Source organism: Danio rerio, chromosome 14 (genome assembly GCF_049306965.1).
Source record: "Danio rerio strain Tuebingen ecotype United States chromosome 14, GRCz12tu, whole genome shotgun sequence".
In the NCBI taxonomy this organism is placed as follows: Eukaryota; Metazoa; Chordata; class Actinopteri; order Cypriniformes; family Danionidae; genus Danio; species Danio rerio.
The window spans coordinates 44,334,899-44,352,881 of NC_133189.1; the positions used below are offsets into that span (position 1 = coordinate 44,334,899).

The following is a 17,983-nucleotide window of genomic DNA, read 5'->3' on the forward strand; positions in this document are numbered from 1 at the left end:
CGAAAAGGAGCCTAGAAGAACATCAGAAGTTAATTGATTTGCCAATAACATTACATGACTACATTACACTATTCTGCATTTACACCATGACAAAATTATCGTAATTTCAATTGATATGACATTCTACTCAATTATGTTCATGTCCTTGGAAACATAATTATCGTTTCTATGGTGACACTATTAACTCAGAAATGAATCCGCAGCACTCAGGTGGCTCAGCGGTTACGTGATACAAATCAGAGCTCTCAGAAAATCCCCAGTTGACAAGTTGTTACTCCCTAGAACTCCATGATAATGTTGTTGTCTTGAACTTGGATTTTATTGTACTTAATTTTGTTTATTATAATGCTTATTTTGTATTTTACATTATAAAAATGCTGGGTTCCACACAATTCCTTCAAATAGTTTGCAAAAATCCTTGTTTCAGTGTAACTTGGCAGTGCTGCGATGACTTTTAGGCGTTTTACATTCTCCAAAGGCTTCATCTGGTCTCCTCTGTACTCTGGTGCCCTTAGTAGGGGCACAATCACCGAAGGGCATGTGCCTAGTGAAGCAGTGGAGGACAAAGGTGTGTGTTTACCTATAAATATCCTTCAGCTCCACAGTCTGTTCACCAGTATTCATAACACACAAACATGGACCACCCACACCCTCAACCTCCTGCACCTGCACATCCCAGACTTCCTTCAATGTCCCCCGAGGCCACAAAGCTGATGGACCCCGCTCAAAAGTGTGCTCCTCTGTCAGCGGGTCATCCTTTTCTGTTTCCTCTGTGAATCTCAGCTGCTTGTTTGTATGAGCCTGGCGACCGGTGTGACTGGCATCACTCGTTGCTCGTTAGACAGTTTAGCGATTCTGCCCGGTGGCGTGTTGTAAACAAACTACAAGTCACGCATGTGTGTTACTCTAAAGGCTTTCGGTCTTTTCTTTTCTAGAGGGCAAAGATCGATAGGTCCATGCACTGTGCTTTACCGCTCGCCCTCTGAACGTCTTTCCCTTTCTTCCCTTTCTAGGAGTCTGATTTCTTCTCCGCTCGCTAGGGAATTGTCAGCACCTCGAGTTGATGTCTAAACTTTCTCATATATCAAAATGCATTATAATTGGCTCCATTTGCGCATCCCTCTGAGATGGTGCATCAGCTATGTGTTGTCACGATGCCTGCCAAAGGCAATGTGTTTTCTAAAGTGTATGAGTGCAATTCTATACAGATGTGAAAAATGGTCTCTCTTTCAGGTTGTAGACACAGTTGGATCCCTGATTTATGGATATACCCTAGCTGTCAGAAGTTTGGAAGCAGTAAGATGTTTTATAATGTTTTTGGAACACGGCAATGTGGCACAGTGGTTAGCATCGTCGCCTCACAGCAAGAAGGTTGCTGGTTTGAGTTCTGGCGCGGCCAGTTAGCATTTCTGTGTAGAGTTTGCATGTTCTCCCTGTGTTGGCGTAGATTTCCTCCAGGTGCTCTGGTTTCCCCCACAGTCCAAAGACATGGGCTATAAGTGTATGATTATGAATGGGTGTGAATGGGTGTTTCCCCATACTGGGTTGCAGCTAGAAAACATATGCTGGAATAGTTGGTGGTATATTTCTCTGTGGTGACCTCTAAAATAGAGACTAAGTCATTAAAGGAAAATGAATGAATAAATAAAAATAGGCAGTTTGGCTCACCAAGGTGGTTTAATTCATGAAAATACAGCAAAAACTGTTAAATTGCACTGTAAACTTGACAAGTTATAAGTATTGCAATTAACCATTTAAGTTCAGACCTAATTAATCCTAATGAGTGCTGTGACCATTTGAGGAAACCGATTGCTACAAACCATTTGCGTAAGAAAAAATGTATTCTGTAAACGTACTCTAAGATAAAGTAATGAGGTATTTAATTAACTCATTACCTTCAAGTTCAAAACTCTTTTTCAAACAAGTTGAATTAACTTTCAGTAAATTTTAAGTTAACTACACTCAGTTCATTTGATAACGTTGACAGTTAGGTTTTACAGTTTGTGAAATATTGTTATAATTTTAAATATTTTAAATTAAATAATAATTATTATTATTATTATTATTATTATTATTATTATTATTATTATTATTATTATTATTATTATTATTATATTTTATTAAAGTCCACATATACCAAAATCTGAACCAGAAACATTTTTTGTCATTTTGTGACAGTAGTGAAACAGTATATTAATTGAGTAAATAGTGGGCGTGGCTTGTTTTTTCTACTGTGAGCTGATTGGATGTAGTAAAGTAGGGGTTTCATTTAGAAAGATGGTTTAAGAAGACAACCTAACAGACACCTCCTTTTCACCATTTCTGTTTGTCGTCAAAACTGACAGCTAGAGGGGTGTGGTTAAGTATGTTAATGCCTCAAATAGAAGTTATCTGAGAATTTTACTGGGAAAAAAAAAAAAAAAACAAGGAGTGCATTTTCAGATTTTAATCTTGATGAATTTTTTATTACAAAATTAACTAAATCAAATGGTTAGTTTAGATTTCATTTGTACTTTAAATGTAGTTTCAAATGTAATTTATTTCTGTGATTCAAATCATCACCATTACTCTACTCGTCAGTATCATGATCATTCAGAAATCATAATTTGATTATTTGCTGTTCTTTTGATGATTTACTGTTATGATCTGTTTTTGATTGTATAAAATCACTAATAATGATTCTTACAATCATCAGTGCTGAAAAAAAGTGTATAGTGGAATCTGATGCATTTTACTTTCGGTATTATTTGATAAAAAAAAAACAGTTTTAATTTATCTAAAAATGTATCGATATTTGGAATAGAAACGAGACAAAGAACAGTAAATGTCTGACCTTGAATACTGTTAGATTCTATTTTAACTGTATTCATATCGCAATGTTTATCATAGAAAAATAAAATATCGCAATATCAGATTTTTCCAATATTATGCAGCCTTACTGTAGTCTATTCATGCTTAAAAACAATTGAGCTTTAAATGTTTACAGATTTTTTACATTTGTAATTATATTCAATAGACTAACAGTTATGTAATAGTGCAAAATCATTTCACAATGTCAACATTTTTATTGTATTTTTATATTAAATAAATCTAGCCTTTGTGAGCAGAATAAACATATTAGTAGAACATAAAAAATCCTACTGATTCACACACACATATCCATTTCCTTCACTCTTTATCTATCATCTGTCTGCAGTTTGAGCTAAGTAATTGCATACAATCCAGGTCCTTTTAGAGCCTCGGTTGTGAAGGGATGTCATTGAACCAAGGTGCTTCTTACAATGGAATGGCGTTATCGCCCAGCCAGTGATGTTTACAGGATCCTAAGGGAAGCCAAAGAGAGAAAGACCACTTTTATTTCCAGCCTCAGCGCTCCTGTATGGCAAATCCTCTCCACCAAAATGGGCGTCCGTTAAGGAGAGCAGACAGAGGCTGACGATTCCCAATCACACGCTTGATGGTCAGCGGCCAGCACAGACAGTATTTGTGTTGTATGAGGTGTGCTGTTGATGTGACGTGAATGGGTGATCTAGAATTGCTCATCTCATTCTGAAGGGAAATAGGGGTTTGTTTATGGCTTTGTTGTTAGATCCTTTTCCTTTTAAATTGTATTAGTTAGAAGTTTGCTTTCAATCACGTTCTGTGGGGTTGTTTATATTTCACCAACAATGGATTGAACGGTATTAGACTGCCCCTCCTCGTGGACCCCGTGTTGCCTTCATTTTATCCCTTTTTATTTACTCTTAACGATTCAGAAATATTTGTATTTCATCAGCTGGGATCTCCTGTGGCTAGCTGCTCATTTCGAAGCATATTTCAACCTTAAGGTTTTTAAATACAAAAGCTCTCTGATGATCAAATCAGTCAATAAATCTTTAATTATGATTTGCAAAGTGAGGGATTTGAGGAAAACACATATTAAATAATAAATGGAGCGGACGTAAAAGGATTTGTTGCTTTTTTCACACTCCATCCGATTAACACCCCATTGATGGCGACTAGTAATTATACTCTGCACAAAATGTATCGTGAATTTGCCATTTGAGGTAATTGATGTGTGTACTATATGAAAAAGATGTATGTATTCCTGTTATTGTCATTATTTATATTTATTGTTTACTTGATCATTATTACATTTGTCATTTAACAGTGTAGTTTGACCAACTATAAAGATTTTTAGATGCAACTTTACAAAAACTCAACAGCTACTGGGACTTTGAAAGTCAGGATTAAAGGTTGTTAAGGATTAAAGGTAACAATATTCATTTTCAAAAACACAGGTGATTGTTTCGCCTCGTAAGACATGACTTCATCATCAGCAGGAGCCATCGGTGTTCATTTTATTTTCCCAGTGAATGTTTTTTGACTCTCAAAGTGCTGGCTTTTAGGGATGTGCAATATGAAGGTATACACAAAGCGACCACTTTAATAGGTACACCTCTCCAATTTCTCGTTAATTTCTAATCAGCCAATCACATGGCAGCAACTTAATGCATTTAGGCATTTAGACATGGCCAAGATGATCTGCTGCAGTTCAAACCGAGCACTAGAATGGGGAAGAAAGTATTTCAGAAACTGTTGATCTACTAGGATTTTCACGCACAACCATCTCTAGGGTTTTCAGAGAATGGCCCGAAAAAAGAGAAAATATCCAATTAGCGGCAGTTCTGTGGATGCAAATGCGTTGTTGATGCCAGAAGTCAGTGGAGAATGGCCAGCAGCTGTGTGATGCTATTGTGTCAATATGGACCAAAATCTCTAAGGAAGATTTCCAGTACCTTGCTGAATCTATGCCATGAAGGATTGAGGCAGTTCTGAAGGCAACGGGGTCCAACCTTGTACTAGTAAGGCGTACCTAATAAAGTGGTCGGTTAGTGTACACACACACACACACACACACACACACACACATATATATATATATATATATATATATATATATATATATATATATATATATATATATATATGGACACAATTAAGTTTATCCTTTCATATTATGCCTTACTCTTTATTTATTGGTGTCACAAAAAAAACATTGTTTACAGTAATACTTTTTCATCATTTGGATGACTGGAATCTCACAGGGATAAAGGAATACATGAATAACATCAGACAAGAAATGTTCAAAATCGCAGTACAATGTTTACAGTTTGTATTTTATCTAACATTATTTTCGTTAGGTCTGTAATCATAGTCATACTTTTGAAAAGAGTTTTATATTTCGTTATTTGTTTATATTTATGCATTCTAAATCAAACATTTGTGAATAAAATACAAGAAAAAACACATGAATGAGTACATTTGTGAAAATTGAAAATGTAAAAATGAAAAAGTCCTTTCCATGTGATAAACGTGATTAATAGATTGAGTTTATATAATAGGTACTGTGTAATTATATATATTTTTATGAATATATGAGCTGACTTGTATCTTAATATGATTTTTTTTTTGTCATATCACCTAGCCCTAGTAGCAGTTGATATGAATTTTATCAATGGCTTTCAGCTAAAATTGTTTTGGGTACACTGAAAGCAATGGAATAAACTGCACATTTTAATTTTGGGCTGAATTATCACTTTAAATTATTGAATTACCCACAATATATCATTCTTATCAACAAATTGACTTTTTCTAATTCTCCATTTCAGCGTTTAGCACACCACATTAGTCATAAGATAGCAATTGCTTTGCTTTGTTTTGTCATCACAAGCATATCATCTTTATGCAGTGCGATCTGAGCTCTTTTGTTCTTCCTGTAAGGGCTTGTGTACAGATATAGATATGCTTTTGTCTTTTTGCATTGCTGAAAGTGTACTGTGCTGTCTGTTTCTCATTACTTTTACTCATTATTAAATGCCAAAGCTGTGCTGGCAGATGCACAAATGTTATCTAAACAAACTGAAAAGATTTCATTTTGCATTAGGTAAATAGAAAAGCCTCACAATTGCGACAAGACATATCAGTTCAATGCTTATAAAAGTAGCTGCTTGTTTAGAGGTTATTATTATGTGTTGAGATCAATAAACCTCAGTCGCGCTTCACTGAGGTGTTTTAAGAACACATTTTAGAGATTGAACTTTCAACGAGAGGCGTGTTTTCATTGTGAAAAGACGTTATTGGAAGAACTACATTTTACCTTCTAAAGTTAATAAGGTAGAATTGGAGAGGGGATAGTTTGGGTATCTGTAACGTCTTTATTTTAAGGGTCTCTTGAGCTTAAAACTCATTACATACCAAATTAAAAGACGTAATCTGGCTGTACCCTGTTCTGCTTCCTTCTCCCCATCAAACTTCTTTTTTTTTGTACAGGATGAATGCAATGAACTGCAGTCTAATTGGAGTTTAATGAAAGTTTCCCACTTTTCTGCCAATTATCGATGTACATGTGTCAAGTGATGGACCGTAGCTTTCATGCATAAACCACATTTTCTTGCAGCCATTAATTGCTGAAGCTATTGTCGTGGTATATATTTTTATCACGACATTAACTTAAGCTGCACAAAAGGTTACTTAAACAGGTATTATAAAAAAATAAAATAAAAAAAAACATTGCCTTATTGTATATGCATGCATGGGTTTCCTCTGGGTGCTCTGGTTTCCTCCACAGTCCAAAGACGTGCTATAACTGAATTGATTAAACTAAATTGGCCGTAGTATACGAGTGTTTGTGTGAATGTGAGAGTGTATGGGGGTTTTTCAGTACTAGGTTGCAGCTGAAAGGGCACACGCTGTGTAAAATATATGCTGGAATAGTTGGCGGTTCATTCCACTGTTGCAATCCCTTATTAATAAGGGAATAATCCGAAGGAAAATGAAATTAATGATTGTATTTACATGTTCAGAATAATTAAATGTTTCATCCAAATTAAATTGCAAAGGGATTATGAAGCACTGCACCTTACAATAAAATACTAGTAAATAGATTTAAATCAACAATGAGAAAAGGCCAGATTTATTACATTAATATTATGTTAATTGAAATGTATACAACTGAAGTGTATTAGTTTATATTAGTATTGTATTAGTAGCCACTTCTATAAAGCTTATAGTGACATTAAAAGGCTTAACTAGGTTAATTAGGTTAACTAGGCAGGTTAGGGTAATTAGGCAAGTTATTGTATAGCGATGGTTTGTTCTATGGTGTATTGAAAAAAAAATAGCTTAAAGGGGCTAATGATTTTGTTCTTAAAATGATGTTAAAAAATAATAAGACTTTCTCAAGGGGAAAAATATATTATTAGACATTGTAAAAAATTTCTTTCTCTGTTAATTAATTATCCAATTATGCAGTGCCATTATGAACACCACTGCAAATGCAATGTCAATATTTCTGCTCTCTGGAAGTGTATATACTAAATAATAATGTATTTTAAAGATCCCCTGAAGTTCTTTGACGTTTTTTTTATTTTATTTATTTTATTTTTTATTTTTTTGAGGTTTGACATCATTCATTTATTAATTTACTTTTCAGCTTAGTGCCTTTATTAATCAGGGTTCGCCACAGCGTAATGAACCGCCAACTCATTCAGCATCTGTTTTATGCAGCGAATGTTCTTTCAGCTGCAACCCATCACTGGGAAACATCCATACACACTCATTCACACACATACAGTAAACAACAATTTGGCTTACCCAGTTCACCTATAACGCATGTTGTTGGGCTGTGGAGGAAATGGAGCACCCAGATGAAACCCACGCGAACGCAGGGAGAACATGCAACCTTCACACAGAAATGCCCACTTGACACAGCCAGTGATCCAACCAGCGACCTTCTTGCTGTGAAGCGATTGTGCTACCCACTGTGCCACCATGCTGCCACGTTTGACATAATCTCAACTAAAAACGATTAGAGAGTGGGACATAGAGTAGCTCATCCTCTTTTAAATAAAGCAGCCAATAGCATTTTGGTTTATCTCAGCTCTGCCAGTGAGAGTGGTGGAGCTCAAACGCATCAAATAAAAAGCAAATGAGAAGTGTCTTGAAGGGGGCGCGGTATGTCAGTTACTAGAGACCATTTAATTGGTCAAGATTTGAGGAGAAACAGAAGTATTAGGTGACATGAAAAAAAAACAACAACTGTTGATCCATTTAGGCGGAAGTGACACACTACAAGCTTTACATGTTTTGTGATGGAAAGTAGAAGTTGAAAAAGGAGTTGTGAATCCAAATGCAGGTTTATTAATAATAGTCAGGCAAGCAATGGTCAACACAGGGGTAAACAGATGTATACAGGCAAATCCAGAGTCGTAGTCAAATAACAGGCAGATGGCAAGTACAGGCAGGCAGCAGGCAATGCAAACAAACAAACAAGTTGAGAGTCACAAACACGGCAAGGCAAGGAAAACACGTTTTAATATTCACATTCAGTTTAACTATATATATATATATATATATATATATATATATATATATATATATATATATATATATATATATATATATATATATATATATATATATATACACACACACACACACACACACACACACACACACACAAGTGTGGGAGTGTGTAATTAGTCCATGAGCAGCATCAGCTGTGGTAGTGTAATCAATGGAGACTTGTTGCTGGTGTGTGCGTGTGTTGCATGACTGGATCTGTAGTCCATAAAAACCCATGGATTTGTAGTCCTTAGCTATCTGCAACTGCTGAATCGCTGGTGATCATAACAGATACTAACATCTGAGAAACATTATTTTAATTTCACTAGACCTTTAAAGTCCCCATTTTATAAATTCCGTCCATGTTTATTATCACAATATATTAATTTATCAAGTATCAGCATATGTCTACTCTTTAGCTACCTCACCATCTTTCTGACTCACACTCTTTTTTTCCTCCACCTCCACCACTTATTCATACACATTCGCAGTGCTTTTTATGGATGCACACATACTGTCCATTCAGTCATGCATGAACTCTCTTGTGTAATTCGAATCCTCACGTGGAGGAAGATAAAGAGGCAATAATTCCATTGTAAACCACTTAATGGTTGTTCGCGGATGACCTTGTCTTTTGTTATATGCTTTGTTTGCCTTTGTTGGTGGAGATTATTTAAATCTGGAATGCCTCGTACCACACTGGGGCTTCCTGCTCGGAAATAAATCTCAATTCACATTGTATCATCCCAGCATCACAGCTCCAGCGATGAAATATTGATACGCCTTATCTATAAATCTCACATGGAAATGGTGCCCTCCAACAAACGGCTGACAGTAACGCTGACACCTTGGCATTACAGCTGATGATTTGGTATTTTGCAAAGCGCATCTTCTTTCTTTTTTATGACAAGCGACGTTACTTCATGGCAGTTTATGGCGAGAGGAGACGGGAAGGGGCTTAATGAAATAGTCCTCGTCTGTCCCCTGGCTCTGAGAATGAATATCGCACAGCGCAAAGCAGAGGCTCACACGCACTAAACCCTGCCTGTAAATCTTTAAAAAGCCAACCGGCAACCGGTTTGTCTTATTGTGTAATGCCATCACAAACGCGACTAATGCCGTAGAGTCCTTGATCTCGAGTCTAGTGCGATGTGACGGCATTCATATGCACGGCTCTACAAGATAAAGAACGATACCGTGTTAGTCGAATAGCCTTGAAAAACTATACATCGTCTAAAAATGTCAAATCATGGCACTGATGGAACGCAAGAATGAGTCTTTTGTGAATGTGCCCTTACAAAGTGCAAAGGAGTGAAAAAGCGTGAGCATTTTGAATGTTTGGTAATAGGAACTAGCCAACAGCCTAAATAACTGTTAATCTAAGGAGGTGACTGTGGATGTTGGAGCAGGCGCTGTTTGTGGGTGTTATGGAACCACACAGGCAGCAGTCATTAGTTTAAATTGCTACGTCCCAGAAATGGTTACTGCGAATCTTTTTTTCAGGGTTATCTTCTCTCTCTCTCTTTATCTCTCTTTTTTTATCTCCTCCCCTCCCGATGATGTGAAATGAGCATGTTCGAGTTATTAATGCGGCAGTACTGGTCCCCTGTAAACAGTGTTATTTTGTTGTTAATCTTACTAATGATATCCCAAAAGGATGCCTGTTATATTCTGCTCGGGCTTCCAGCAGGGCTCTCTATTAAGAAGAGGAAAGCTGCTTCTGAGACAAACAAATTTATTGCTGAAAAGCAGAAAGTGACCCATAACGAGGCCGTACTTTCAGAGGAACATCAAAAGAAAATATTAACATTTTCCTCTCATATTAATTTACGCATGCAAGACCGCACACTCCCAACTTTTTTATGGCTATATTAACGTGCAAAAATCCTGAATGTACTGGACACCGTGGCTTTATCCTATTTATTGTAGTAATTAAACTAAGCTATTAATTTCTTAAGTGCTCACGTTGGGAAATAAAGTGTCTATTCATAGATTCTCCAGGCAGTGCGGTCCTAAATCTCATTATTTTGTGGTAAACAAGTGGTCTAGTCCACAACCCAGAGAACACCATACACTATAAAAACATTACAGAACATTACATTAAAAAACATACAAAAAATCTGTGTGTGTGTTTGTGTGTGTGTGTATATATATATATATATATATATATATATATATATATATATATATATATATATATATATATATATATATATATATATATATATATATATATTTTTTTTTTTTTTTTTATTAAATGACTTTTTAGAGTAGTCAAATCTAATAAATTAACTCTCATAATTTTTTTAATTGTAATATTAAGTGTTAAGGATAGCTAGAATTTTCGCAGTACATATTTAATATTTACACATTTACTTCATGTAATAACTTATGTATTAATATAAGATTTCCCAGAGATGGGTTGCGACTGGAAGGGCATCCGCTGTGTAAAAACTTGCTGGATAAGTTGGCGGTTCATTCCGCTGTGGCGACCCCGAATTAATAAAGGGACTAAACCGACAAGAAAATGAATGAATGAATAATATTAGATTAGAGCCACTTTATTTGGTACAAAGCGAGTCTCTCATATAATATCTCTACTAAAAGAGAGAAAAAACTTTACAAACTGTATTGTACATAAATCATATAAATATTTTTATATTACTTAATATTATTACTGAAATTAAATTAAAAAAAAAAACTGAATAAATGTGATTTTACACACATTAACACAAGTAAATAAACAAAATCCATGATGGACTAAATATCTGCGGAATTCTGCGCGCACAGATTCTGTGTGGGCCTACTAATACGATTTATTGAAATTGATAAAAGTGTTCCTTCTGCTAAAACAAGAAAAGAGTTACATTATTTGGTTCATTTAAATAAATAAAAACTCAAAAGTAATGATAATCAGTTAACTTTTACTTAATGTTTAGCCTAACACTCCTAAATAAAGTATATTTTACATGATAATAACAAGTTAATTGTACCTGATATAAGATTGTAAAATTTACTTGAAATTTTTTGTGCAAATTGTTACGAGGATTTTTTAAGTAAACCTTAAGAGTTATTTTTTTCAGTGTACACGATAAATGCGCTATACAAATAACATTACATTACATAAGCATGTGTGGATGAGAAAGTCATATGCTGATCACAACAAACAACTTTTACCACAACAGAGATTCATACTTATGTACAAAAGGTGGTGTGTCATTTACACAATTAAAGACAACTGTAGTATCACACGACACTGAAGTAAAGCAGCAAACACTATTTATTGAAATTAGATTTAACATACAACTCTAAAACACAGAACTGATGAGAAAAAATATTAAAAGAACCATGGCAATGTTAACAACAAAAAACATTAAAAGTGACCATGTTTTAGTATAAAACCATAAAAAGTGACTAAAGTTTACTGTGTATATTATCTTTGTTTGTTTGACTTTTTTAATCCCCAAAGGGAAATTCACGTCACAGCAGAGCTTTCCATACTAAAAATAGATACAATAAGATGCATGTATATAGAAAAATAATAATAAAATTACATTCATACTAAAGAAACTTACTGTTAACCAGGTTACAGATTTTTACTGCATAACATTTTTACCATTGAAATCGCAGCCATTTTTAAAGCATACATAAGCTAATTTCTGAAACTTAACTTCAGATTTGATTGATTACATCCGCTGCCACTTGTGTTGCATTCTACATGGGAGATTTCACTCACTCACTTGATTCCAATAGAGTTTGGTGTTAGCATGTTGCTTAGCTAATGATCAGCCTGACAGGCACAGAGCAGGGAACCCTAATAGGCTTAAAATGACTGGCTCCAAATAGCCTAAAATGCCTCAAAATTACTGTGAAATTGTAATTATTTTTTAAAAATATTTTCCCAAGTGCTGTTAAACTGATTTTTTCTAACATAGTTTCGAACATAATATTTTGAATAATTTGTTTCAACAGCTAATTACTTTTATCATTGCCATGATGGCAATACATAATATTTTACAATTTATTTTTATTTACATCAGCTTAGAAAAACAGCTTAAAGGCAGTTTAAAAGCTTAATTAGGTTAGTTTAGCCAAGTCATTGGTTTGTAATAGCCAATAAAGAAGAAAATATTAAGGTGGGCAATAATATTGACCTTAAATTTATGATTCTTTTAGTTATTTTTTAAAAACTAATTTTAATCCAACCAGCAAACCAATCAACCAACCAACCAAACAAACAAACAAACAAACAAGAATAAATAAATAAATAAATAAATAAATAAATAAGTAAATAAATAAATAAATAAATAAATAATACTGTACAATTTTAATGAAAAATAAATTGAAATACATTTTATTTATTTATGAATAAAAATATAATATTAACTCAATACATTTAGTTTTACTATACTATACTATATCCTATCCTATACTATACTATGCCAAAGAGCATAGAATCACCAAGAGCAACACTCTAGTGCGATTTGGGAAACAGCCACTAGTTGGTGCGGCGCCATTTTGTAATAAAAATTCCAATAGAACAACAGCATATTATAAGTCTGTAGGATAAAGTATTAAAAGTGCTGATGATTGTGATAGTAGGTGTTGTATTGTCGTCTTTCAGGTTGTATATCAGCTTTAATATGCTTTTTAAATAAATAAATAAAAAACAAAGCACCTTCTGCCAGCAATAAGATCCAATGGACAGCCTCTTGGTGATTCTAAGCTCTTTGACTATACTATACTATACTATACTATACTATACTATACTATACTATACTATACTATACTATACTATACTATACTATACTATACTATATACGCCAATACATTTATTTTTAGAATATATAAATAATAAGTTTAAACAAACACTGTTTAATGCAAAAATAATTATAATAATACCTTTACATATTTCGTTTTCAATCAATTGCTTAAACCAGTTCACTGCGTGCTGCAGATATAACTTTAGCATTCTCAGCTTTTAAACCACCCTTTCATTCCAGTAAAGAGGTCTATGCAGTCTTTCATGTTACCTTAGAAAGATGCTGTCTAGGTTTCCTCATTGGGTCCCTGGTGTTTGTGTTTCATCAGTGGCGAGGCCTGTGAGATGTGTGAGTCAGAGCTGTTATTAGCTGAACTCAGAGCTAGCTTTTCCTCACCCTCGCTACTCCCCCAGCACCAGATCCAGCGAGACACACAAACCACACTATATCTTACCCATCCATCTCCATCATCCATTCTCCCTCTCTCCTCTTATAAAAAATCATTGCAACATGCCATCAGAGTATTTTAAACCAATAGTGTTCCAGCTTTTAAAAACCAGCCCCGACAAGCTTGTAGCATCACTTAAAAAGCTTAAACTCGCCCTTGCCCTCTCGCTCGATTTTGCTCTCTCTCTCACTGTTGCTTGTGTTCTCTCTCACAAGGCCTGTCCTCAGACAGAGTGTTAACCTCAGCTTTGTAAGCCTTGATTAGGGGACAGTAAATCCCCAGTCGTGGGTTTTCCTCCAGCATGCTGCTAATGACACGGAGTCTAACCTTTATATTGTTGTTAGTGCTTTGAGTAGATTTGTAGCTGCTGCCCGCTGTCCTCCTATTTTAGCTTTATTGGAGAGCAGGAAAAGTTAAAGCAGGTGTTATTAGCACTGACCTTGGGAAATAAAGATTGAATCCTGCTGCTGTATGAGGCCGACCGGGCTTAAGAAATTGCTGTGTCACTATACAGCATTGCTCGATAGCTTGGGATCTGAGAGATCTAATGAAAACAAAATAATGGGTTGTGGTTGCCTAGGCTGCATTCATTTTGATAAGAGTACAGGAAAAACATTCATAGTTTCAAATACTAGGATATTTCAGCTTTCTTTATCACTTTATTTTGATTTTTCAAGCATTTTTTTAAGTTAAATGATATAATAATAACAACAACAATATTAATAATAATAATAATAATAATAATAATAATAATAACAACAATAACAACAATAAAAATAATAATGACAACAATAACAAAAAATATATAATGATACAGTATATTTAGCCTTTCCCTAATATCTAATACCATTTCCTGTTTTTTGGAATAATAATAATAATAATAATAATAATAATAATAATAATAATAATAATAATAATAATATGAATGTGAATATGAATATGAATACAGTAAATTTAGCCTTACCCCATATTTGTATTTTCATAATTTTCCTGTATTTTATTGTAATAATAATAATAACAATAATAATAATAATAATAATAATAATGATGATGATGATGATGATGATGATAATGATAATAATAACAATAATAATAATAATAATAATAATAATAATAATAATAATAATAATTTATGTAATAATAACAACATTTTTATTATTATTATTATTATTATTATTAGTAGTAGTAGTAGTAGTAGTAGTAGTAGTAGTGGTAGTGGTATTACCAATAATAATGATAATAATAATAATAATAATAATAATAATAATAATAATAATAATAATAATAATAATGATAATGATAATATATTTAGTCTTTCCCCCATATTAAATACTACACTTTTCCTGTATTTTGAAATAATAATAATAATAATAATAATAATGATAATAATAATAATAATGATAATAATAAAAAAATAATAATAATAATAATAGTAATAATAAAAATAATATTATATTAATATATTTAGCTTTCCCAGTGATGGGTTGCAGTTGGAAAGGAATTCGCTGCGAAAAAAAAAAACATATGCTGCATAAGTTGGCGGTTCATTCCGCTGTGGCGATCCCTGATTAATAAAGTAATTAAGCCGAAAAGAAAATTTTTGAATAATACATTTAGCATTTTCCCCATATCTAATACTAATGCTATCTGTTTCTTGTATTGTTACTAATATGAATGTATATGTTTGTGTGTAGAACCATTAAAATCCTAAATTTAGGCTGTTTTTGGCCAATAATAATAAAAAAAAATCTATTTAATTCTTTGAATACTAATGGACATTCTTACTGGTCTTGGAATATATGTTTTTATAAATTCCATATAATGCTTTTTTTTTTTTTTTCGCACGCGCATACTGTGTGTGTGTGTGTGTGTGTGTGTGTGTGTATGTGTGTATGTTTAAGAGTAGCTTTACCTTTTGAATTAAATTTCCTTAAATGATGATGGTTATATATAATGATTGTAATTGAAAAAATATGAGCCAAAGTCTGCACCTGGGTTTCTTACTCCAAATGTCCTCGCAGCAACCCTCTCGAAGCCTGTTTGTCCACTCTAAGACCCATACAAAGCCTCTCATGTCTCTGATGAGTCAGAGCTTTGACCCTCTCAGACAGACCTTCTTGTGCCATGATCATTCCTATCGTGTGTATCAATAAAGCTAAAGCCATACACCAATCACAATACGGTGCCGTGACTGCGTCCGCATCCGCCTGATCCCCCTAAGACACTGCTGGCGCTTTGAAGTCCAGACTTGAAAGGACTACAGTGAGTGCAGGGAGATGGAGAGCAGTAAACAGTGATTATGTAGAGATTAATGAAGCTGAACTCATGCTGACGCCACTCAGCCTCAGTCAGCATCTCCTCAGTGCACCTGTCCACCTGAACACACCTGCAGAACGCACACCACAAAAGCAGACTAAAGATGCTGGAGCACAGGATAATTCACAAAACACACACATTTGACTAATTAGAAGAGGTGATTAAATGCATTAAGCAAATCCAAAATGGTTATTCGTTTGTTAGATAATGGTGCATAAACACTTTTTTAATTAATAGTTGATTTGTATTATTTTATTTTCATTATTTTAATGAAATATTATTTTAATCATAACTTTAATATACATTATTATGATATTATAAAGACCTTCCTTATGTGCTTATTTTGTTTTGAAAGATTAATTTGTTTGATTTTTTTTTACTTTTGAAAGGTTTGTTTTACTTATTTTAAAATGTATTTATTTATTTATTTATTTATTTATTTATTTGATTATTTATTTATTTAATTATTTATTTTATTTTGTACCCAGTGAATCATCATTTTAATCATAAACTTGTAATACTTTATTTAATATTTTATGATTAAAACCTTCCTTATTTGCCTATGCTGTTATTGAGAGATTAAGTTGTTTGAATTTTTAACTTTTGAGATGTGTGATTTATTTATTTATTTATTTATTTATTTATTTATTTATTTATTTGTTTGTTTGTTTGCTTGTTTGTTTGTTGTATTTTGTACCCAAGGAATAATGGATGCCCATTATTTTAATCATAGCATTATAGTACTTTGTTTAATAATTTATTAGTAAAACCTTCCTGATTTGCCTATTTTGTTATTGAGGAATTAAGTTGTTTGAATTTTTAACTTTTGAGATGTGTGATTTATTTATTGATTTAATTATTAATCTTATGTACTCAGTGAATCATTATTGTAATCATAACTTTATATTACTTTATGTAATTTTCATGAGTAAACCTTATTTGTATATTTTGTTTTGATTGATAAAGTTGTTTTCTTTTTTACTAAGCAGAAATAATAAAAAAAAAAATATTATTAAATAGACAAAACTTCATATATTTGTCTTACTAGAACTGTATTACCCATTTTCATTCATTCATTCATTCATTCATTCATTCGTTCGTTCATTCATTCATTCATTCATTCATTCATTCATTCAGGGCTTATTCCCTTTATTAATCTGTGGTCGCCACAGCGGAATGAACCACCAACTTATCCAGCATATGTTTTACACAGCGGTTGCCCTCCCAGCTGCAACCCATCACTGGGAAACATCCATACACACTCATTCACACAAATACACTACAGACAGTTTAGCTTACCAAATTCACCCACAGGTGTACCGCATGTCTTTAAACTTGTGGGAGAAACCCACAAGGAACCCACCCGGAGGAAACCCATGCGAACACGAGGGGAACATGCAAACTCCAAACATAAATGCCAACTTACCCAGCCAAGGCTCGAACCAGCGACCTTCTTGCTGTGAGGCGATCGTATACCAATAATACAACAATAATACTAGTCCAAACAATATTGATGGAAAACTTTTTTTTTTAATCTCGTTTTGGTAGATTTGTTTTTCTCCAAATAAGTGAAACAGAATTTGCACAAATCGCTAATTCATGCATTAATAATTATTACTGGCAAATGTGATTTACACTTTTTAGATAGTAGTGTGACCACAAACTAAACCACTGTTTGTTTGTTTTTTTGTTTTTTCTGTTTACAGTCGCTGCCCAGACCCTGAAAGCCAGTCTAGACATAATGGAGCGGCATATTCAGAGGTTGGAGAACGACATCCAGAACTTCCCCAAGACTGATGACAAGCAGGATAAGTTTGTTGAAAAAATGTCGATATCCTTTTAGTCCATTTGCTTCTTATGCTGTCTCCCATGCTGGAAAGTTTAGTGGTGCTCCCTTTGCCAAAAAGGTATGATTGGTACTCTGCTTTAAACAAAGATTGTACTATTATTCAGCCATTTTGTCTTGTTTTCCAGTTTAAAATATATTGAATGCTCACCAAGGATGCATAAATATTTCAACAATTATCACACTTGTTGCCAAAATAGAATTGTGAACAGTCATTACAAGTCT

At 33.6% G+C, this 17,983-nt stretch overlaps 1 protein-coding gene across 44 annotated transcripts in view; it reads left to right on the plus strand.

Annotated features, from left to right (window-relative positions):
* Positions 1 to 17,983, plus strand: part of diaph2 (diaphanous-related formin 2) — a 712,207-nt gene that overhangs the window by 503,103 nt on the left and 191,121 nt on the right. For 42 of the 44 annotated variants that reach the window (XR_012389930.1, XM_021481247.3, XM_073922125.1 and 39 more), the window contains one exon: positions 17,619 to 17,743. Coding sequence is in view for 41 of the 44 variants with exons in the window: in XM_021481247.3 (XP_021336922.1) it covers positions 17,619 to 17,743 (125 nt within the window). In the remaining 3 variants the exon portion in view is untranslated. Of the gene's footprint in view, positions 1 to 17,618; positions 17,820 to 17,983 lie in introns of all 44 variants that reach the window. The other 2 variants (XR_012389932.1, XR_012389933.1) reach the window with 1 other exon arrangement.